Consider the following 24813-nt stretch of genomic DNA (forward strand, 5'->3'; position numbering starts at 1 on the left):
GTAAATATTTTGCAGCGCGCACTCTGTGCGCAGATGTTGCGAGCCTATGGGCTCGCCGCCAAGCGGCAGCAAGACGCCACGCCTACATGAGGCGCCGCAAGAATTTATTGACAGTTTTTACTAACCCCTAACCCTAACCCTAACCTACCCTAAAATGTAGATGGAACGATGCAATTTTAAGCAACTTATTGGCTCCTAAAATGTGTAAATATTTTGCGGCGCGCACTACGCGCGCAGATGTTGTGAGCCTATAGAATCGCCGCCTAGCGGCAGCAAGATGCCGCTCTTACATGAGGCGCCGCAAGAATTTTTTGACACTTTTTACTAACCCCTAACCCTAACCCTAACCTAACCCTAAAAATTAGATGGAACGATGCAATTTTAAGCAACTTATTGGCTCCTAAAATGTGTAAATATTTTGCGGCGCGCACTACGCGCGCAGATGTTGCGAGCCTATGGGCTTGCCGCCTCGTGGCAGCAAGACGCCACTCTTACATGAGGCGCCGCAAGAATTTTGTGACACTTTTTACTAACCCCTAACCCTAACCCTAAAGATTATATGGAACGATGCAATTTTAAGCAACTTATTGGCTCCTTAAATGTGTAAATATTTTGCGGCGCACACTACGTGCGCAGATGTTGCGAGCCTATGGGCTCGCCGCCTAGCGACTGCAAGACGCCCCTCTTACATGAGGCGCAGCAAGAGTTTTTTGACACTTTTTACTAACTCCTAACCCTAACCCTAACCCTAACCTAACCCTAAAAATTAGATGGAACGATGCAATTTGAAGCAACTTATTGGCTCCTTAAATGTGTAAATATTTTGCGGCGCGCACTTCGAGCGCAGATGTTGCGAGCCTATGCGCTTGCCGCCTAGTGGCAGCAAGACGCCACTAACAAGAACAAAGAACAAAGAAATGTACAGCACAGGAACAGGCCCTTCGGCCCTCCAAGCCCGTGCCGACCATACTGCCCGACTAAACTACAATCTTCTACACTTCCTGGGTCCGTATCCCTCTATTCCCATCCAATTCATGTATTTGTCAAGATGCCCCTTAAATGTCACTATCGTCCCTGCTTCCACCACCTCCTCCGGTAGCGAGTTCCAGGCAGCCACTACCCTCTGTGTAAAAAACTTGCCTCGTACATCTACTCTAAACATTGCCCCTCTCACCTTAAACCTATGCCCCCATGTAATTGACTCTTCCACCCTGGGAAAAGCTTCTGACTATCCACTCTGTCTGTGCCCCTCATAATTTTGTAGACCTCTATCAGGTCGCCCCTGAACCTCCTTCGTTCCAGTGAGAACAAACCGAGTTTATTCAACCGCTCTTCATAGCTACTACCATACCAGGCAACATCCTGGTAAATCTCTTCTGCACCCTCTCTAAAGCCTCCACATCCTTCTGGTAGTAGACTTTGAAGATGGACTGGGCTGGGTCTGTATTTATCATTTCCAGTCAGTTCCAGGTCATTCATCTGATTTTATTCACATTTGACATTTCCACAATGGTTTGGTACAGAATCCTTGTCAGGTGTCAATCAAACACATTCCAATTGTCTGGATTAACACATAAATTAGATGAATAAGGATATTGATGAACCAGATTGGCTTTTAGGAACATCTGGTAGTTTCCTGATCACCACTTTGAGGTTAGCTTCTTATTCCAGGTGTGAGGGAGGGGGTGTGAGCGAGGGGGGTGAGGGAGGGGGGTGGGAGGGAGGGGCTGTGAAGGAGGGGGTGTGAAGGAGGGGGTGTGAGAGAGGAGATGTGAGCGGGGTGGGGTGATGGAGGGGTTGCGAGGGAGGTGGGTGTGAGGGAGGGCGGTATGAGGAAGGGTGTGTGAAGGAGGGGGTGTGAAGGAGGGGGTGTGAGGGAGGAGGCGTGAGGTAGGGGGTGTGAGGGAGGAGGTGGGAGGGAGGGTGTTGTGGGGGAGGTGTTGGGAGGGAGGGGGTGGGAGGGAGGGGCTGGATGGAGGGGGTGTGAGGGAGGAGGTGTGAGGGAGGGGGTGTGAGGGAGGGTGGCGGGAGGGAGGGGTGTGAGGGAGGGGGGTGTGGGAGGCGGTGGGATGGAGAGGGTGTGAGGGAGGAGTTGGGAGGGAGGTGGGATGTTCACTTCCTCGCGGCTTCTTCAATTTAATGCTTCTCCCCATTTCCTGAAATGGAAAAAAGAATCATCAGAAGGGAGTCCCCAAACATACCCTCACTCCCCGCACTATCTAGGCGACTTAAATCTGATGAAGCTTTGGAGGAATATCGGGAAAGTAGGACAAATCTCAAACGCGCAATAAAGAGGGCTAAAAGGGGGGTCAAAGAACAAAGAACAAAGAAATGTACAGCACAGGAACAGGCCCTTCGGCCCTCCAAGCCCGTGCCGACCATGCTGCCCGACTAAACTACAAACTTCTACACTTCCTGGGTCCGTATCCTTCTATTCCCATCCTATTCATATATTTGTCAAGATGCCCCTTAAAAGAACAAAGAAATGTACAGCACTATCTGTACATGAAATATCTTTGGCTAACAGGGTTAAGGAAAATCCCAAAGCCTTTTATTCGTATATAAGGAGCAAGAGGGTAACTAGAGAAAGGGTTGGCCCACTCAAAGACAAAAGAGGGAATTTTACGTGGAGTCAGAGGAAATGGATGAGATTCTTAATGAGTACGTTGCATCGGTATTCACCAAGGAGAGGGACATGACGGATGTTGAGGCTGGGGATGGATGTTTAAATACTCTAGGTCAAGTCGGCATAAGAAAGGGGGATGTTTTGGATATTCTAAAAGGCATTAAGGTGGACAAATCCCCAGGTCCGGATGGGATCTATCCCAGGTTACTGAGGGAAGCGAGGGACGAAATAGCTGGGGCCTTAACAGATATCTTTGCAGCATCCTTGAGCACGGGTGAGGTCCCGGAGGACTAAAGAATTGCGAATGTTGTCCCTTTGTTTAAGCAGGGTAGCAGGGATAATACAGGGAATTATAGACTTGTGAGCTTGACGTCAGTGGTAGGCAAACTGTTGGAGAAGATCCTGAGGGATAGGATCGATTCATATTTGGAAGAAAATAGACTTATCAGTGATAGGCAGCATGGTTTTGTGAAGGGAAGGTCATGTCTTACTAACCTAATATAATTCTTTGAGGAAGTGACAAAGTTAATTGATGAGGGAAGAGCTGTAGATGTCATATACATGGACTTCAGTAAGGCGTTTGATAAAGTTTCCCATGGCAAGTTGATGGAAAAAGTGAAGTCGTATGGGGTTCAGGGTGTACTAGCTAGATGGATAAAGAACTGGCTGGGCAACAGGAGACAGAGAGTAGTGGTGGAAGGGATTGTCTCAAAATGGAGAAAGGTGACTAGTGGTGTTCCACAGGGATCCGTGCTCAGACCACTGTTTGTGACATACATAAATGATCTGGACGAAGGTATAGTTGGTCTGATTAGCAAGTTTGCAGATGATACTAAGATTGGTGGAGTTGCAGATAGCGAGGAGGACTGTCAGATAATACAGCAAAATATAGATAGATTGGAGAGTTGAGCAGAGAAATGGCAGATGGAGTTCAATCCAGGCAAATGCGAGGTGATGCATTTTGGAAGATCTAATTCAAGAGCGGACTATACGGTCAATGGAAGAGTCCTGGGGAAAATTGATGAACAGAGAGAGCTGGGAGTACAGATCCATTGTACCCTGAAGGTGGCAACGCAGGTCGATAGAGTGGTCAAGAAGGCATACAGCATGCTTGCCTTCATCGGACGGGGTATTGAGTACAAAGGTCGGCAGGTCATGTTACAGTTCTATAGGCCTTTGGTTAGGCCACATTTGGAATACTGCGTACAGTTCTGGTCGCCACATTGCCAGAAGGATGTGGAGGTTTTCGAGAGGGTGCAGAGGAGGTTCACCAGGATGTTGCCTGGTATGGAGGGTGCTATCTATGAAGAAAGGTTGAGTAGATTAGGATTGTTTTCGTTAGAAAGACGGAGGTTGAGGGGGGACTTGATTGAGGTCTACAAAATTATGAGAGGTATGGACAGGGTGGATAGCAACAAGCTTTTTCCAAGAGTGGGGGTGTCAATTACAAGGGGTCACGATTTCAAGGTGAGAGGGGGAAAGTTTATGGGAGATGTGCGTGGAAGGTTTTTTACGCAGAGGGTGGTGGGTGCCTGGAGCGTTTTGCCAGCGGAGGTGGTAGAGGCGGGCACGATAGCATCATGTAAGATGCATCTAGACAGATATATGAACGGGCGGGGAACAGAGGGAAGTAGATCAGATTTAGATAAAGGATCTGGATCGGCGCAGGCTTGGAGGTTCGAAGGGCCTGCTCCTGTGCTGTAATTTTCTTTGTTCTTTGTTCTTTGTTCTATCCTCGCTCCCCTCACTGCCCTCACTACCCTCACTCCGCTCACTATCCTCACTCCCCTCACTACCCTCGCTCCCCTCACTGCCTTCACTACCCTCACTACCCTCGCTGCCCTCGCTGCCCTCGCTGCCCTCACTGCCCTCACTGCCCTCACTGCCCTCGCTGCCCTCGCTGCCCTCACTGCCCTCGCTGCCCTCACTCAACTCAATATCCTCACTCCCTTCACTCCCCTCACTATCCTCACTGCCCTAGCTCCCCTCACTCCCCTCGCTGCCCTCACTATCCTCACACCCCTCAGTCCCCTCGCTGCCCTCACTGCCCTGACTCCCCTCACTCCCCTCACTATCCTCACTGCCCTGACTCCCCTCACTCCTCTCAATATCCTCACTCCCCTCACTGCCCTCACTCCCCTCACTATCCTCACTCCCCTCACTCCCCTCACTCCCCCACTGCCCTCGCTCCCCTCACTATCCTCACTCCCCTTACTATCCTCACACCCCTCGCTGCCCTCACTATCCTCACACCCCTCACTGCCCTCACCCCTCTCTTTCCTCACTCCCCTCACTCCGCTCGCTTCCCTCACTCCCGTCACTGTCCTCACTCCCTTCACTCCCCTCGCTATCCTCACTTCCCTCACTGCCTTAGCCATTCTTTTGTTTTATATATTTGGTGAAACTTTTACTATCAGTTTTTATATTCTGAGCAAGTGTACTCTCATAATCTATCTTACTCTTCTTTATAGCTTTTTTAATAGCTTTCTGTTGCCCCCTAAAGATTTCCCAGTCCTCTAGTCTCCTATTTTTCTTTGCCACTTTGTATGCTTTTTCCTTCAATTTGATACTCCCCCTTCTTTCCTTTGATATCCACGGTCCGTTTTCCCTCTTTCTATCGTCCTTCCTTTTTGTTGGTATAAACCTTTGATGAGCACTGTGAAAAATCGCTTGGAAGGTTCTTCACTGTTCCTCAACTGTTTCACCATAAAGTTTTTGCTCCCAGTCTACTCTAGACAGCTCTTCTCTCATCCCATTGTAATCTCCTTTATTTAAGCACAAAACACTAGTGTTTGATTTTACCTTCTCACCCTCCATCTGTATTTTAAATTCCACCATATTGTGATCGCTCCTTCCGAGAGGATCCCTAACTATGAGATCATTAATCAATCCTGTCTCATTCCACAGGACCAGATCTAGGACCACTTGGTCCCTCGTAGGTTTCATTATGGACTGTTCTCGGAAACTATCGCAGATACATTCTATACACTCCTCCTCAAGGTTGCCTTCACCGACCTGGTTAAACCAATCGACATGTAGATTATAATCACCCATGATAACTGCTGTACCATTTCTACATGCATCAGTTATTTCTTTGTTTATTGCCTGCCCCACCATAATATTACTATTTGGTGGCCTATAGACTACCCCATCAGTGACTTTTTCGCCTTACTATTCCTGATTTCCACCCAAATGGATTCAACCTTATCCTCCATAGCACTACTAACCTCACTACTGCCCGGATGTCATCCTTAAATAACAGAGCTACACCGCCTCCCTTACCATCCACTCTGTCCTTCCGAATAGGTTGATACCCTTGAATATTTAACTCCCAGTTGTGACCATCCTTTAATTATGTTTCAGTAATGGCCACTAAATCATAGTTATTCGCGATGATTTGCGCCATCAACTCATTTACCTCATTCCGAATACCACGACCATTCAGGTAAAGTACACTTCCGTTGGCATTTATCGCTGTGTTTTGAATCTTAGCACCTTGATCAGTCACCTCTCCTAAGTTATTTTTCCTCTTAACTTTTCTCCTCATTTTCCTTGTCGTTGAACCCATATCTTCATGTAACAACCTGCCGCTTCGCTTTCAATTTATGTTTTTACTTCCCGTTTTATGCCTTTTAGTATTACTGGGCCTGTTCACTGAGCTCCCCTCAGTCACTGTATCTTGTACTGTCGCCCTTTTTGATTCTTGACTATGGCTTCTCTGCCTTACACTTTCCCCCTTACTGCCTTTTGTTGCCTGTGTTACTACCTTCCGACTTCCTGCATCGGTTCCCATCCCCCTGCTACATTAGTTTAAACACTTCCCAAACGCTCTAGTCCAGCGACAATACCACTAAGCCACTGCATCTTCTGTAGATTTCTCCACAAGCAACTCTTTCCAGTCTACCTTGGTCAGATCCTGCTTTATTTTCTAAATTCTGCTCTCCCCCAATCCAAAACTTTTTTTTGCAATTTGTCTATTTCTTTGTCCAGGACAAATTTAAATTGAACCATGTTGTGATCGCTATCACTAAATGCTCCCCCATCAACACATCAGCCACCTGTTCATTCCCCACAATTAGGTCCAGCACTGCACCATCCATTATTGGATCCGCTAGGCTGGTTTAGCACACTGGCCTAAATCGCTGGCTTTTAAAGCAAACCAAGGCAGGCCAGCAACACGGTTCAATTCCCGTACCAGCCTCTCCGAACAGGCACTGGAATGTGGCAACTGGGGGCTTTTCACAGTAACTTCATTTGAAGCCTGCTTGTGACAATAAGCGATTTTAATTTCATTTCATAAATATTGAGCTAAAAAGTTCTCCTGTATACTTTTTAAGAAATCCACTCAATCTTTAATAATAATCTTTATTATTGTCACATGTAGACAATACGGAGGAAGAATTCAGAATGTCCAATTCACCTAACAGCACGTCTTTCAGAACTTTTAGGAGAAACCAGAGCACCCGGAGGAAACCCACGCAGACACGGGGAGAACGTGCAGACTCCACACAGACAGTGACCCAAACTGGGAATCGAACCCGAGTCTCTGGCGCTGTGAAGCAGCAGCGCTAACCACTGTGGTACCATGCCACCTATACCTTAACGTGACTATCCCAATTATTGTTGGCCAAGTTGAAATCACCCTATTTTAATTTTTATACACCTCTGCGAGTTGCGCACATATTTGCTCTTCAATTTCCTGCTGACTATCTGGGAGTCTATAATAAGCACCTAGCAATGTAGCTGTCCCTTTTGTATTGCTGAGCTCTACCCTCAAAGCTTCATTTGATGTCCCCCCCCCCACTCCAAGATATCATCTCACCTTACTGCATTAACTGACTCCTTACCTATTAATGCAATGTGTCCCCCTCATTTATCCCCTACTCTATCTCACTCTGAAGATTCTATATCCGGGATGATGAGCTGCCAATTCTGCCACTCTCTCAACCACGTTTCCGTGATGGCTACTATATCACCATTCCACATGTCAATCCTCGCCCTTAACTCATCAGTTTTACCTGTAATACTCCGGGCATTAAAGTAGAGGCCATTCAGCCTTGTCTTTCTCTCCTGAAACTTACTACCGCTGTATTCCCTCTGACCTGATTGCTGTTCTGTGATACACTGTGTCCCTATTCTGCTAACAGACTGTGTCCCCTCCCCCTGCCAAACTAGTTTAAACTCCTCCCAACAGCAGAAACAAACCCAACAGCAACGATGTTAGTCCCTCTGTGGTTCAGATGTAAACCACCCCGCTTGTACAGATCCCATCTTCCCCCAAAATGGTCCCAATGGTCCATTCATATGCACTCTTCTCCTATTCCTGTACTCACTAGCACGCGAGGGGAAGGCATTTAAGAAAGGCTGGTATCTCTTCTGCCACCTTAACCACTTATCTATCTGTCCTGCCACCTTCGAGGATCTGTGGATATTCCCTCCAAGATTCCTCTGATCTTCTCTTGTCCCTGTGTGCCACTGTGACCTCTACCCCTGATCTTCACCTTTGCCCGATGTGACCTTTTCCTCACTCTTGTCCCACCAAAAATGTTGTACATACCAAGTGTTGATGTCGATGTTCCGATTCTCAATTCACTGTCTTCAGACAGAATGGAACTGCGGGATTGAGACCTAGAGCAAGATCGACTCCGCCGATGCCTCCTCCAAATAGCAGACTGGACAGAGAGAAGAGAGAGATTTTCAATTTGGATACAGTCTCCAAGTCTCTATAACTAGAATCATATAGCACAGAAAAGGCCCTTCAGCCCACGATGTCTATGGTGACCATCAAGCACCAATCTATACTAATCCCATTGACTAGCACTTGGTCCATAGCTGCTATGTCTTGGCAATTTAAGTGCTCGTCCTGATGCTTCGTGAAGGGCAAGAGACTGTTCATAAAATTAGCTGGGATAACGAGTAAGACATAGATGACAGCATTAAGCAACGTGGTACATACTTCGGTTAGTTTACTCCGGAATAAAGTAGGTGAACGTGGAGCGTGGACCGGTACTTGGGACTACGATGTTGTGGCCATTACGGAGACATGGTTGGAACAGGGACAGGAATGGTTGTTGGAAGTTCCGGGGTATAGATGTTTCAGTAAGGTGGTAAAAGAGGTGGAGGAGTAGCATTGTTAATCAAGGATCGTTTAACGGCTACAGTTTGAAGGGGATCTGCCTACTGAGGTATGGGCTGAAGTTAGAAATAAGAAAGGAGCGGTCATGTTGTCAGGAGTTTTCTCTTGGCCCCCAAATAGTAATAGAGATGTGGAGGAAGAAATTGCAAAACAGATTGTGGATAGGTGTGGAGGTCTCAGGGTAGTTGTCATGGGTGACTTTAACTTTCCATATATGGATTGGAACCTCTATAGGTCAAACAGTCCGGATGGGGCAGTTTTTGTACAGTGTGTGCAGGAGGGTTTCCTGACACAATATGTGGATAGGCCGACAAGAGGGGGGGGCGGGGGGGGGGGGCACATTGGATTTCGTACTGGGTAATGAACCAAGCCAAGTATTAGATTTGTTTGTGGGAGAGCACTTTGGAGATAGTGACCACAATTCGGTGTATTTCACTATTGCAATGGAGAGGGATAGGGCCATACGGCAGGGCAAGGTTTATAATTGGGGGAGGGGTAATTGTGATGCGGTTAGGCAAGAATTAGGGAGCATAGGATGGGGACAGAAACTGTCAGGGAAAGGCACAGATGAAAAGTGGAGCTTGTTCAAGGAACAAATACTGTGTGTCCTTGATAGCATGTCCCTGTCAGGCAGGGAGGAAATGGCCATGTGAGCGAACCGTGGTTCACAAAAGATGTTGAATGTCTTGTCAAGAGGAAAAAGGAAGAGTATGTAAGGATGAGAAAACAAGGTTCAGTAGGGTCGCTTGAGGGTTACAAGGTAGCAGGGAATGAGCTGAAAAAAGGGCTTAGGAGAGCTAGGACGGGGCATGAGAAGTCCTCGGCGGGTCGGATCAAGGAACACCCCAAGGCTTTTTACTCTTATGTGAAAAATAAAAGAATGACCAGGGTGAGGTTAGGGCCGGTCAAGGACAGTAGTGGGAACTTGTGCATGGAGTCAGAAGAAATAGGAGAGGCGTTGAATGAATACTTTTCTTCAGTGTTCACTAAGGAGAGGGGCCATATTTTTGAGTATGAGAGTGTGATACAGGCGGGTAGGCTGGAGGAGATAGATGTTCTGAGGAAGGATGTATTAGCAATTTTGAAAAACCTTAGGGTCGACAAGTCCCCTGGGCTAGATGGGATATATCCAAGGATTCTTTGGGAGGCAAGGGATGAGATTGCAGAGCATTTGGCTTTGATCTTTGGGTCCTCACTGTCCACGGGGATAGGGTCAGAGGACTGGAGAGTGGCGAATGTTGTTCCTATGTTCAAGAAAGGGAATAGGAATGACGCTGGTAATTATAGGCCAGTTAGTCTTGCTTCAGTGGTGGGGAAGATAATGGAAAAGGTCCTGAAGGATAGGATTTATGACCATTTGGAAAGATGCAGCTTAATCTGGGATAGTCAACACGGATTCGGGAAAGGTAAGTCTTGCCTCACAAATTTTATTGAATTATTTGAGGAGGTAACTAAGTGTGGAGATGAAGGTAGAGCGGTTGATGTCGTATACATGGATTTTAATAAGGCGTTTGATAAGGTTCCCCATGGTCGGCTCATGAAAAAAGTAAGGAGGTGTGAGACAGAGGGAAATTTGGCCAATTGGATAAGGAACTGGCTATCACATAGAAGACAGAGGGTGATGGTGGATGGAAAATTTTCAGACTGGAGACCAGTTACCAGCGGTGTACCACAGGGAGCAGTGCTGGGTCTTCTGCTATTTGTGATTTTTATCAATGACTTGGAGGAGGGGGCTGAAAGGTGGGTCAGTAAATTTGCTGATGATACCAAGATTGGTGGAGTAGTGGATGAGGTGGAGGGCTGTTGTAGGCGGCAAAGAGACATTGATAGGATGCAGAGCTGGGCCGAAAAATGGCAGATGGAATTTAACCCTGATAAGTGTGAGGTGATTCATTTTGGTAGAACAAATTTGAATGCGGATTACAGGGTCAACGGCAGGGTTCTGAGGAATGTGGAGGAACAGAGATATCTTGGGGTTCATGTCCACAGATCTCTGAAGGTTACCACTCAAGTGGATAGAGCCGTGAAGAAGGCTTATAGTGTGTTAGCGTTTATTAACAGGGGGCTTGAGTTTAAGAGCCGTGGGGTTATGCTGCAACTGTACATGACCCTGGTGAGACCACATTTGGAGTATTGTGTGCAGTTCTGGTCACCTCACTATCGGAAGGACGTGGAAGCATTGGAAAGGGTGCAAAGGAGATTTACCAGGACGCTGCCTGGTTTGCAGGATAGGTCTTATGAGGAAAGGCTGAGGGAGCTAGGACTTTTCTCTTTGGAGCGGAGGAGGATGAGAGGCAACTTAATAGAGGTTTATAAAATAATGAGGGAGATAGATAGAGTGGACGCTCAGAGACTATTTCCTCGGGTGGATGTAGCTGTTACAAGGGGGCATAACTGTAAGGTTCAGGGTGGGAGACATAGGACGGATGTCCGAGGTAGGTTCTTTACTCAGAGAGTGGTTAGGGTGTGGAATGGACAGCCTGCTGTGATAGTGGAGTCAGACACTTTAGGAACTTTCAAGCGGTTATTGGATAGGCACATGGAGCACAACAGAATGACAGGGAGTGGGACAGCTTGATCTTGGTTTCGGACAATGCTCGGCACAACATCGAGGGCCGAAGGGCCTGTTCTGTTCTGTACTGTTCTATGTTCTATGTTCTATGTTTACAAGACAAAGGGCGCGATCGTACGGCCACGCTGCACTGAACCTTTCTCCTCATTTTCCTTGTCGTTGAACCCATATCTTCATGTAACAACCTGCCGCGTCGCTTTCAATTTATGTTTTCACTTCCTGTTTTATTACTTTTAGTATTACTGGTCCTATTCACTGAGCTCTCCTCAGTCACTGTACCTTGTACCTTTTTGATTTTTGACTAGGGCTTCTCTGCTTTACACTTTCCCACTTCCTGCCTTTTGTTTCTGTCCCTGTTTTACTACCTTCCAACCTCCTGCACGGGTTCCCATCCCCCTGCCAGGGGGATCTGATAGATGGGACGCTGTCCCCTTACGAGCACCTGCGGATAACAGGCCATTCTTCACAAACCAAAAGAGGTTCCACTTGATGAACATCCAGCTGGTCTGTAACAATCAGCTGCGCATCGTGCACATCTGTGCCGATACCTGGGCAATGTGTACGAATCCTTCATCCTGGCACACTCGGTGATCCCTGACATGTTCGAGGTGCACCTTCCCCGCCTGAGGGGTTGGCTCCTAGGCTCCTAGGATGAGGAGGAAGAACATAAGAACTCGGAGCAGGAGTACGCCATCTGGCCCCTCGAGCCTGCTCCGCCATTCAATGAGATCATGGCTGATCTTTTGTGGACTCAGCTCCACTTTCCGGCCCGAACACCATAACCCTTAATCCCTTTATTCTTCAAAAAACTATCTATCTTTATCTTGAAAACATTGAATGAAGGAGCCTCAACTGCTTCACTGGGCAAGGAATTCCATAGATTCACAACCCTTTGGGTGAAGATATTCCTCTTAAACTCAGTCCTAAATCTACTTCCCCTTATTTTGAGGTTCGGTGCCCTAGTTCTAGTTCTAGACCAGTGGGCTACACAGCTGGTTTGTGATACAGAACAAGGCTAGCAGTACGGGCTCAATTCCCGTACCAGCTGTGAATTCTGAAATCTCCCTCTGTGTACCCGAACAGGTGCTGGAATGTGGCGACTAGGGGCTTTTCATTTCAGTGTTAATGCAAGTCTACTTGTGATAATAAAGATTATTTATTTACTTTATATTTTAGTTCTGCTTTCACCTGCCAGTGGAAACAACCTGCTCGCATCTATCATAGATACATAGAAGATAGGAGCAAGAGGAAAGCTTTTGGTCCTTCGAGCCTGCTCTGCCATTCATCACGATCATGGCTGATCATCCAACTCAATAGCCTAATCCTGCTTTCTCCCCATAGCCTTGGATCTCATTCTACCCAAATGCTAGTCGCCTCTTGAATCCCATCTATTCCCTTCATAATTTTATATGTTTTGATAAAGTCCCATCCGCATCCTTCTAAATTCCAACGAGTACAGTCCCAGTCTACTTACATCTCCTCCTAATCCAACCCCCTCAACGCTGGGATTAACCTGGTGAATCTCCTGTACACACTACACACCCTCCAGCACCAGTATGTCCTTTCTCAGGTAAGGAGACCAAAACTGAACACAATACTCCAGGTGTGGCCTCACTGACACATTGTGCAATTGCAGCATAACCTCCCTAGTCTTAAACTCCATCCCTCTAGCAATGATGGACAAAATTCCATTCACTTTTTTAATCACCTATTGCACCTGTAAACCAACTTTTTTGCGACCCATGCACGAGGACACCCAGGTATCTCTGCACAGCAGCATGTTTTAATATTTTATCATTTAAATAATAATCCTTTTTGTTGTTATTCCTACCAAAATGGATAACCTCACATTTGTCAAGGTTGTATTCCATCTGCCAGACCCTAGCCCATTCACTTAACCTATCCAAATCCCTCTGCAGACTTCCGGTATCCTCTGCACGTTTTCCTTTACCACACATCTTCGTGTCGTCTGCAAACTTGGACACATTGCCCTTGGTCCCCAACTCGCACTTGGTCCCCAACTCCAAATCATCTATGTAAATTGTGAACAATTGTGTACCAACACTGATCGGACGAGCGCAGGCCTTATCCGACGAGGAGGATACAGGGGAGGGTGAGATTGGGCAGGACATGGGGCACGGCCAGCCAAGCTGGGGAGGCCGCACGACATGTGTGTCAGGGCCAACGCCCACCGGACGGTCTAATCGCCTCCAGGTTCACCGATTAGCAGGAGGGGGACTGGCCAAGGGTACGGACACCACATCTCAACTCCACACACCCCTCACTTCCCACTTCAGCCACCCACTCCATGATACCCATGAGCTTGGGGGCACTGGGTTGGCAGTGACAGCGGGTGTTGGAGGATGATGACAGCCCGCTCTGCGATGAGCTCCGGTTCTCCACATCATTAGACAATGTCTGACTCATGCCCACGGCAGCACCTTCCACCTGAGTGATCCCTGCATACGAGCTGGCCAGTCCATCACATGGTCCCGTCAAATCCGTGGGGTGGGGGTGCTGGGGATGGTGGTTGGGGAGGGGGGGGGGCTGGGGGATGGATAAGGGGGGCCTGCATCATTGCCTCCCCCCACCGGCCCAGCCAACCAGACCAGCCCACACCTCACACCCATCAGGCAAATCACCGAGGCAGGTTTGAACAGTGTTAACAGCTGTTTATTGTAAACAAATACACCGTCTGTGCCCTAGCCCCTATAACTAAACTGTGCCCTGCACCTGTACCAACTTAACTGGTGTCTAACTTTCTGGCCTTACGAGCCCTAACACTACATCTAGGTAGTTCCCCAGACGGTACAGCAGGAATGGAGGCGGCCTGCTGTGACTCCTGCCCTGTGTCAAGAGTCCCCGTTGGCGCAGGTCTCCTGGGGAGACCCGGCCTAGACGGGGCAGGCCGCTGCTCGGTGTCCAAGGTGGCATGGCGCCGCCCTGTTCTGCCCGCAGCCCACCAGATGCACCAGGGACAGGAGGAGGGGGAGTCTGAGGGCTGCGCTGTTCTGGCACCTCCGCTGCGGGAGTAAACTGCATGGGCCCCATCACCTCCTCTTTCCTCATGGTGCCCGATGGCCCCCGGGCTACTCCATGGGACAGGGGTGTGAGTGGAGCCATCCCCTGAGGCCCCGCTGCCACCTGGCGCTGCCAGTCCTGGGGGCCCGCTCTGGTCTTGACAAGGATCTGCACGCTCGCAGCCATGGAGCACAGGGAATGGACCATCTCCATGTAGGACTGTGCCAACACCTTCTAGGACTGGGCCGCCTCCCTCTGGGACTGCGCCGCCCCGCGCAGTGTCAGCGCCATGCCGGCCAACACCTGGGCAATGCCTATGACATTCTCACCCATGGCCTGCTGTGACTGTGCCACACTGAGGAGCGCCGCTGCAATCTCCAGCTGGCTCTGGCACATGGTTGCCTGTGAGAGGGCAGCCCTGTCCTGGGTCTGGGCCAGCACCTGCACAGAATGCCCCAGGCCTTGGACACGCTTACCATATTCGGTTGGTGGCAGCTGATTGGGGCAGTGCTGGGGTGCAGGAGTAGTGGGGTGGGGGGTACCCACATGGTCGGTGTCACTCTGCGCAACTAGGGGCCAAGGAGAGCAGTCAGCGGAGTGCAAAACAAGATGACTGCCTTGCAGGCCACGGCGATGGCCTGTTTGCAAACAGGGGCTGTTTAGCGAAGGGCTAAATCGCTGGGTTGGAAAGCAGACCAAGTCAGGCCAGCAGCACGGTTCAATTCCCGTACACGCGCCGGAATGTGGCGACTAGGGGCTTTTCACAGTAACTTCATTGAAGCCTGCTTGTGACAATAAGCAATTTTCATTTTATTTTTCATTTCAATGGCGGTCCGTGCTGGATGCCCTGGTCCCATGGGGGGGGTCAACCGCCCCCGCCCCCACCCCCCCCCGAGGGTTGCCTGGTCACTACTCGTTGCCTCCCTCAGCTTGGGGGTGGCCCTGCCCTACCACCCCCCCCCCCATCAGCCCTCCCCACCCCACTCCTCCCCCGCCAACCCTGCCAGTGATAGGCCCGGCAGCCTCTCTGTGCTCCTCTCTCTCCCTCATTGGCCACTGCGTCTGTTTCCCGATTTTTAAAAGCACAAGTGAACCTCGCCTTCGGTAATTACCCTCCAGCGGAGGTAGAGCCTCACGGAGGCCCCAGAGAATACCGGGTCCGCCCTGTTGATGATATGCAAACGGCGTTTACTTTACGTGGAGTGGAACGCATTGACGCTGCTGTTGAGGCAGAGAATTGAAAATTGGTGCCCGCCACGATTTTGTCTTCATGACCAACTTTCCGCCCAATCACCTGTCTCGATTTCGGTGTCGGCCCACAGAGAATTCCACCCATAGTAGGCAGCACAGTAACGCAGTGGTTAGCACTGTTGCTTCAGAGCTCCAGGGACCCGGGTTCGATCCCCCGCTGGGTCACTGTCTGTGTCTGCACGTTCTCCCCGTGTCTGTGGGTTTCCTCCGGGTGCTCCAGTTTCCTCCCACAAGTCCCGAAAGACGTGCTGTTAGGTGAATTGGACATTCTGAATTCTACCTCTGTGTACCAGAACAGGCGCTGGAGTGTAGCGACTAGGGGATTTTCACAGTAACTTCATTGCTGTGTTAATGTAAGCTTCTTGTGACAATGATATTATAAACGGAGCATCCGTCCCTGGTTTTACTACAAACCCAGGCCAATGAGAATTCAATTAAGCCTAAAATTTCCATGTAATTTCCTCTGATAGACACAGGCCCATTCAAGGAGATTGGCACGAAGGATCTCTCTGTCTGGCTCTGGGTGCCAATCTGTCTGAACTGGTTTCAGTAATTGGAGTTGAATAAATGTACCTTGCGTGGTCGTGGGCTGTTGGGTGCAGAGCTGCAGGAGGCCACACTCAAACTGTTTCTGCTGGGTGATCCTTCCTGGGAATTGGGATGTTTCTGCCTTCCAGCGGATTTCAGTGTGTAGATTCCAAAACGGTCAGCTGCCAAGTACTTCTCTTTAATTTTAAAATTGGTCCGACCTTTCACTATTGAAATAGAGGTACATTTTTAATAAAACACAAAATGCAATCATCAGAATTAGAGTGACACATGTTACGGGCTAGGGTTTAGAGAACACCAAAGTGTATCCGAGAGTTCACCTGACCCACAACTTTGAATAGATTTTGGTTATGGGGAGCACAAGGGCCCACTTTACAGGTGTGATGCAACAAAGATCTAAAGTATGTGTAAAACAAAACAATGTTTATTCTATGAATCCAGTTAACATTTTAGAAACACACAGTAAACATCTTATCAACTACCAACACTGATGATCCCCACAGATACAGTACTCTATAGGTAACCCTTAGTAACTTTCCGAACAACATCCATAAGTCAAAGACCCTTTTTATCAAAGAACATAAGAACATAACAACTAGGAGCAGGAGTAGGCCATCTGGCCCCTCGAGCCTGCCCCGCTATTCAATGAGTTCATGGCTGATTTTTTGTGGCCTGAGCTCCACTTTCCGGCTCGAATATCATAACCCTTCATCCCTTTATTCGTCAAAAAACTATCATTATTTTGAAAATATTTAATGAAGGAGCCTCAAATGCTGCACTGGGCAAGGAATTCCATAGATTAACAACCCTTTGGGTGAAGAAGTTCCTCCTAAACTCAGTCCTAAACCTACTTCCCCTTATTTTGAGGCTATGTCCCCTAGTTCTGCTTGCACCTGCCAGTGGAAACAACCTGCCCGCATCTATCCTATATATTCCCTTCATAATTTTATAAGTTTCTATTAGATCCCCCTGCATCCTTCTAAGTTCCAATGAGTACAGTCCCAGTCAACTCAACCTCCCCTCGTAATCCAACCCCTTCAGCTCTGGGATTAACCTAGTGAATCACCTCTACACACCCTCCAGCGCCAGTACGTCCTTTCTCAGGTAAGGAGACCAATACTGAACACAATACTCCAGGTGTGACCTCACTAACACCTTATACAATTGCAGCATAACCTCCCTAGTCTTAAACTACATCCCTCTAGCAATGAAGGACAAAACTCCATTTGTCTTCTGAATCACCTGTAAACCAACGTTTTGCGACTCATGCACTAGCACACCCAGGTCTCTCTGCACAGCAGTATGTTTTAATATTTTATCATTTAAATAATAATCCCTTTTGCTGTTATTCCTACCAAAATGGATAACCTCACATTTGTCAACATTGTATTCCATCTGCCAGACCCTAGCCCATTCACTTAGCCTATCCAAATCCCTCTGCAGCCTTCCAGTATCCTCTGCACTTTTTGCTTTATGACTCATAGAACATAGAACATAGAAAAATACAGCACAGAACAGGCCCTTCGGCCCACACTGTTGTGCCGAACCTTTGTCCTAGATTAATAAGAACTAGGAGCAGGAGTAGGCCACCTGGACCCTCGAGCCTGCTCCACCATTCAATGAGATCATGGATGATCTTTTGTGGACTCAGCTCTACTTTCCGGCCCGAACACCATAACCCTTAATCCCTTTATTCTTCAAAAAACTATCTATCTTCATCTTAAAAACATTTAATGAAGGAGCCTCAACTGCTTCACTGGGCAAGGAATTCCATAGATTCATAACCCTTTGGGTGAAGAAGTTCCTCCTAAACTCAGTCCTAAATCTACTTCCCCTTATTTTGAGACTATGCCCACTAGTTCTGCTTTCACCCGCCAGTGGAAACAACCTGCCCGCATCTATCCTATCTATTCCCTTCATAATCTTATATGTTTCGATAAGATCCCACCTCATTCTTCTAAATTCCAACGAGTACAGTCCCAGTCTACTCAACCTCTCCTCGTAATCCAACCCCTTCAGCTCTGGGATTAACCTAGTGAATCTCCTCTGCACACCCTCCAGTGCCAGTACGTCCTTTCTCAAGTAAGGAGACCAAAACTGAACACAATACTCCAGGTGTGGCCTCACTAACACCTTAATCATAGATTATGATAGAAATTACAGCGCAGAAGGAGGTCATTCGGCCCATTGAGTCTGCACCGGCTCTTGGAAAGAGCACCCTATCCAAGGTCAACAACTCCACCCAACACTAAGGGCAATTTTGGACACTAAAGGCAATTCATCATGGCCGATCCACCTAACCAGCACATCTTTGGACTGTGGGAGGAAACCGGAGCACCCGGAGGAAACCCATGCACACACGGGGAGGATGTGCAGACTCCGCACAGACAGTGAGCAAAGCCGGAATCGAACCTAGGACCCTGGAGCTGTGAAGCAATTGTGCTATCCACAATGCTACCGTGCTGCCTTAAGAACAAATTAATCTACACTATATCATTCTACCGTAATCCATGTACCTATCCAATAGCTGCTGTAAGGTCCCTAATGTTTCCGACTCAACTACTTCCACAGGCAGTGCATTCCATGCCCCCACCACTCTCTGGGTAAAGAACCTACCTCTGACATCCCCCCTATATCTTCCACCATTCACCTTAAATTTATGTCCCCTTGTAATGGTTTGTTCCACCCGGGGAAAAGGTCTCTGACTGTCTACTCTATCTACTCCCCTGATCATCTTAAATACCTCTATCAAGTCGCCCCTCATCCTTCTCCGTTCTAATGAGAAAAGGCCTAGCACCCTCAACCTTTCCTTGTAAGACCATTCCAGGCAACATCCTGGTAAATCTCCTTTGCACCTTTTCCAAAGCTTCCACATCCGTCGGGGTAAGCCTTGGGGTACGGGCCTCTGGCACGGAGTCTGTCCCTGTTGCTCAGAAGGGAAGGGGGGAGAGGAGCAGAGCATTAGTAATTGGGGACTCTATAGTCAGGGGCACAGATAGGAGATTTAGTGGGAGCGTGAGAGACTCACGTTTGGTATGTTGCCTCCCAGGTGCAAGGGTACGTGATGTCTCGGATCGTGTTTTCCGGGTCCTTAGGGGGGAGGGGGAGCAGCCCCAAGTCGTGGTCCACATTGGCACTAACGACATAGGTAGGAAAGAGGACAAGGATGTCAGGCAGGCTTTCAGGGAGCTAGGATGGAAGCTCAGAACTAGAACAAACAGAGTTGTGATCTCTGGGTTGTTGCCCGTGCCACGTGATAGTGAGATGAGGAATAGGGAAAGAGAGCATTTAAACACGTGGCTACAGGGATGGTGCAGGCGGAAGGGATTCAGATTTCTGGATAACTGGGGCTCTTTCTGGGGAAGGTGGGACCTCTACAGACAGGATGGTCTACATCTGAACCTGAGGGGCACAAATATCCTGGGGGGGAGATTTGTTAGTGCTCTTTGGGGGGGGTTTAAACTAATGCAGCAGGGGCATGGGAACCTGGATTGTAGTTTTACGGTAAGGGAGAATGAGAGTAGAGAGGTCAGGAGCACAGATTTGACGTTGCAGGAGGGGGCCAGTGTTCAGGTAGGTGGTTTGAAGTGTGTCTCCTTCAATGCCAGGAGTATACGAAACAAGGTAGGGGAACTGGCAGCATGGGTTGGTACCTGGGACTTCGATGTTGTGGCCATTTTGGAGACATGGATAGAGCAGGGACAGGAATGGATGTTGCAGGTTCCGGGGTTTAGGTGTTTTAGTAAGCTCAGAGAAGGAGGCAAAAGAGGGGGAGGTATGGCGCTGCTAGTCAAGAGCAGTATTACGGTGGCGGAGAAGATGCTAGATGGGGACTCTTCTTCCGAGGTAGTATGGGCTGAAGTTAGAAACAGGAAAGGAGAGGTCACCCTGTTGGGAGATTTTTATAGGCCTCCTAATAGTTCTAGGGATGTAGAGAAAAGGATGGCGAAGATGATTCTGGATAAGAGCGAAAGTAACAGGGTAGTTATTATGGGAGACTTTAACTTTCCAAATATTGACTGGAAAAGATATAGTTCAAGTACAATAGATGGGTCGTTTTTTGTACAGTGTGGAAACAATATGTTGACAGGCCAACAAGAGGCGAGGCCACGTTGGATTTGGTTTTGGGTAATGAACCAGGCCAGGTGTTGGATTTGGAGGTAGGAGAGCACTTTGGGGACAGCGACCACAATTCGGTGACATTTACGTTAATGATGGAAAGGGATAAGTATACACCGCAGGGCAAGAGTTATAGCTGGGGGAAGGGCAATTATGATGCCATTAGACGTGACTTGGGGGGATAAGGTGGAGAAGTAGGCTGCAAGTGTTGGGCACACTGGACAAGTGGGGCTTGTTCAAGGATCAGCTACTGCGTGTTCTTGATAAGTGTGTACCGGTCAGGCAGGGAGGAAGGCGTCGAGCGAGGGAACCGTGGTTTACCAAGGAAGTGGAATCTCTTGTTAAGAGGAAGAAGGAGGCCTATGTGAAGATGAGGTGTGAAGTTTCGGTTGGGGCGATGGAGAGTTACAAGGTAGCGAGGAAGGATCTAAAGAGAGAGCCAAGACGAGCAAGGAGGGGACATGAGAAGTATTTGGCAGGAAGGATCAAGGAAAACCCAAAAGCTTTCTATAGGTATGTCAGGAATAAGCGAATGACGAGGGAAAGAGTAGGACCAGTCAAGGACAGGGATGGGAAATTGTGTGTGGAGTCTGAAGAGATAGGCGAGATACTAAATGAATATTTTTCGTCAGTATTCACTCAGGAAAAAGATAATGTTGTGGGGGAGAATGCTGAGCCCCAGGCTAATAGAATAGATGGCATTGAGGTACGTAGGGAAGAGGTGTTGGCAATTCTGGACAGGCTGAAAATAGATAAGTCCCCGGGACCTGATGGGATTTATCCTAGGATTCTCTGGGAGGCCAGGGAAGAGATTGCTGGACATTTGGCTTTGATTTTTATGTCATCATTGGCTACAGGAATAGTGCCAGAGGACTGGAGGACAGCAAATGTGGTCCCTTTGTTCAAAAAGGGGAGCAGAGACAACCCTGGCAACTATAGACCGGTGAGCCTCACGTCTGTAGTGGGTAAAGTCTTGGAGGGGATTATAAGAGACAAGATTTATAATCATCTAGATAGGAATAATATGATCAGGGATAGTCAGCATGGCTTTGTGAAGGGTAGGTCATGCCTCACAAACCTTATTGAGTTCTTTGAGAAGGTGACTGAACAGGTAGATGAGGGTAGAGCAGTTGATGTGGTGTATATGGATTTCAGCAAAGCGTTTGATAAGGTTCCCCACGGTAGGCTATTGCAGAAAATACGGAGGCTGGGGATTGAGGGTGATTTAGAGATGTGGATCAGAAATTGGCTAGCTGAAAGAAGACAGAGGGTGGTGGTTGATGGGAAATGTTCAGAATGGAGTACAGTCACAAGTGGAGTACCACAAGAATCTGTTCTGGGGCCGTTGCTGTTTGTCATTTTTATCAATGACCTAGAGGAAGGCGCAGAAGGGTGGGTGAGTAAATTTGCAGACGATACTAAAGTTGGTGGTGTTGTCGATAGTGTGGAAGGATGTAGCAGGTTACAGAGGGATATAGATAAGCTGCAGAGCTGGGCTGAGAGGTGGCAAATGGAGTTTAATGTAGAGAAGTGTGAGGTGATTCACTTTGGAAGGAATAACAGGAATGCGGAATATTTGGCTAATGGTAAAGTTCTTGAAAGTGTGGATGAGCAGAGGGATCTAGGTGTCCATGTACATAGATCCCTGAAAGTTGCCACCCAGGTTGATAGGGTTGTGAAGAAGGCCTATGGAGTGTTGGCCTTTATTGGTAGAGGGATTGAGTTCCGGAGTCGGGAGGTCATGTTGCAGCTGTACAGAACTCTGGTACGGCCGCATTTGGAGTATTGCGTACAGTTCTGGTCACCGCATTACAGGAAGGATGTGGAGGCTTTGGAGTGGGTGCAGAGGAGATTTACCAGGATGTTGCCTGGTATGGAGGGAAAATCTTATGAGGAAAGGCTGATGGACTTGAGGTTGTTTTCGTTGGAGAGAAGAAGGTTAAGAGGAGACTTAATAGAGGCATACAAAATGATCAGGGAGTTGGATAGGGTGGACAGTGAGAGCCTTCTCCCGCGGATGGAAATGGCTGGCACGAGGGGACATAACTTTAAACTGAGGGGTAATAGATATAGGACAGAGGTCAGAGGTAGGTTCTTTACGCAAAGAGTAGTGAGGCCGTGGAATGCCCTACCTGCTACAGTAGTGAACTCGCCAACATTGAGGGCATTTAAAAGTTTATTGGATAAGCATATGGATGATAATGGCATAGTGTAGGTTAGATGGCTTTTGTTTCGGTGCAACATCGTGGGCCGAAGGGCCTGTACTGCGCTGTATTGTTCTATGTTCTATGTTCTATCCTTCCTAAAACGAGGCGACCAGAACTGTACACAGTACTCCAAATGTGGCCTTACCAAAGTTTTGTACAGCTGCATCATCACCTCACGGCTCTTAAATTCAATCCCTCTGTTAATGAACGCTAGCACATCATCGGCCTTCTTCACAGCTCTATCCACTTGAGTGGCAACTTTCAAAGATGTATGAACATAGACCCCAAGATCTCTCTGCTCCTCCACATTGCCGTTAACCCTGTATTCCGCATTCATATTTGTCCTTCCAAAATGGACAACCTCACACTTTTCACACCTCAAACTCCATCTGCCACTTCTCAGCCCAGCTCTGCATCCTATCTATGTCTCTTTGCAGCCGACAACAGCCTCCTCACTATCCAGAACTCCACCAATTTTCGCAAAATCTGCAAATTTACTAACCCACCCTTCAGCTCCCTCATCCAAGTCATTAATGAAAATCACAAACAGCAGAGGACCCAGAACTGATCCCTGCGGTACGCCACTGGTAACTGGGATCCAGGCTGAATATTTGCCATCCACCACCACTCTCTGACTTCTATCGGTTAGCCAGTTCGTTATCCAACTGGCCAAATTTCCCACTATCCCATGCCTCCTTACTTTCTGCAGAAGCCTACCGTGGGGAACCTTATCAAATGCCTTACTAAAATCCATATACGCTACATCCACTGCTTTACCTTCATCCACATGCTTGGTCACCTCCTCAAAGAATTCAATAAGATTTGTAAGGCAAGACCTACCCCTCACAAATCCGTGCTGACTATTCCTAATCAAGCAGTGTCTTTCGCGGTGCTCAAAAATCCTATCCTTCAGTACCCTTTCCATTTCTTTGCCTACCACTGAAGTAAGACTAACTAGCCTGTAATTCCCAGGGTTATCCCTAGTCCCTTTTTTGAACAGGGGCACGACATTCGCCACTCTCCAATCCCCTGGTACCACCCCTGTTGACAGTGAGGACGAAAAGATCATTGCCAACGGATCTGCAATTTCATCTCTTGCTTCCCATAGAATCCTTGGATATATCCCGTCAGGCCCGGGGGACTTGTCTATCCTCATGTTTTTCAAAATGCCCAACACATCTTCATTCCTAACAAGTATTTCCTCGAGCTTACCAGTCTGTTTCATACTGTCCTCTCCAACAATATGGCGCCTCTCATTTGTAAATACAGAAGAAAAGTACTCGTTCAAGACCTCTCCTATCTCTTCAGACTCAATACACAATCTCCCGCTACTGTCCTTGATCGGACATCCCTCACTCTTGTCATTCTCATATTTCTCACATATGTGTAAAAGGCCTTGGGGTTTTCGTTGATCCTACCCGCCAAACATTGTTCATGCCCTCTCTTAGCTCTCCTAATCCCTTTCTTGAGTTCCCTCCTGGCTATCTTGTATCCCTCCAGCGCCCTGTCTGAACCTTGTTTCCTCAGCCTTACATAAGTCTCCTTTTTCCTCTTAACAAGGCATTCAACCTCTCTTGTCAACCATGGTTCCCTCACTCGACCATCTCGTCCCTGCCTGACAGGGACATACATATCAAGGACACGTAGTACCTGTTCCTTGAACAAGTTCCACATTTCACTTGTGTCCTTCCCTGCCAGCCTATGTTCCCAACTTATGCACTTCAATTCTTGTCTGACAACATCGTATTTACCCTTCCCCCAATTGTAAACCTTGCCCTGTTGCACGTACCTATCCCTCTCCATTCCTAAAGTGAAAGTCACAGAATTGTGGTCACTATCACCAAAATGCTCCCCCACTCACAAATCTATCACTTGCCCTGGTTCATTACCAAGTACCAAATCCAATATTGCCTCCCCTCTGGTTAGACAATCTACATACTGTGTTAGAAAAGCTTCCTGGACACACTGCACAAACACCACCCCATCCAAACTATTTGAGCTAAAGAGTTTCCACTCAATGTTTGGGAAGATAACGTCACCCATGACTACTACCCTTTGATTTCTTCACCTTTCCAAAATCTGTTTCCCAATCTGTTCCTCCACATCTCTGCTACTATTGGGGGACCTATAGAAAACTCCTAACAAGGTGACTGCTCCTTTCCTATTTCTGACTTCAACCCATACTACCTCAGTCGGCTGATACTCCTCGAACTGCCTTTCTGCAGCTGTTATACTATCTCAAATTAACAATGCCCCCCCCCCCCGCCCCCCCCACCTCTTTTATCCCCACCTTCCCTAATCTTATTGAAACATCTATAACCAGGGACCTCCA

General features: G+C 48.0%; 1 protein-coding gene across 5 annotated transcripts in view; it reads right to left on the reverse strand.

Annotated features, from left to right (window-relative positions):
- Nucleotides 1-1464: 1464 nt before the first annotated feature.
- LOC140424649 (dystonin-like) overlaps nucleotides 1465-24813 on the reverse strand; it is a 302630-nt gene continuing 279281 nt past the window's right edge. For all 5 annotated transcript variants that reach the window (XM_072507888.1, XM_072507885.1, XM_072507889.1 and 2 more), the window contains 3 exons: nucleotides 16180-16361; nucleotides 8184-8298; nucleotides 1465-2156 (listed from right to left, as the gene is read on the reverse strand). In XM_072507888.1, coding sequence (XP_072363989.1) covers nucleotides 2137-2156; nucleotides 8184-8298; nucleotides 16180-16361 — 317 coding nt within the window. In that variant the 3' untranslated portion in view covers nucleotides 1465-2136. The remainder of the gene's footprint in view (nucleotides 2157-8183; nucleotides 8299-16179; nucleotides 16362-24813) is intronic.

The sequence above is a fragment of the Scyliorhinus torazame genome, chromosome 6, assembly GCF_047496885.1.
Source record: "Scyliorhinus torazame isolate Kashiwa2021f chromosome 6, sScyTor2.1, whole genome shotgun sequence".
NCBI lineage: Eukaryota > Metazoa > Chordata > Chondrichthyes > Carcharhiniformes > Scyliorhinidae > Scyliorhinus > Scyliorhinus torazame.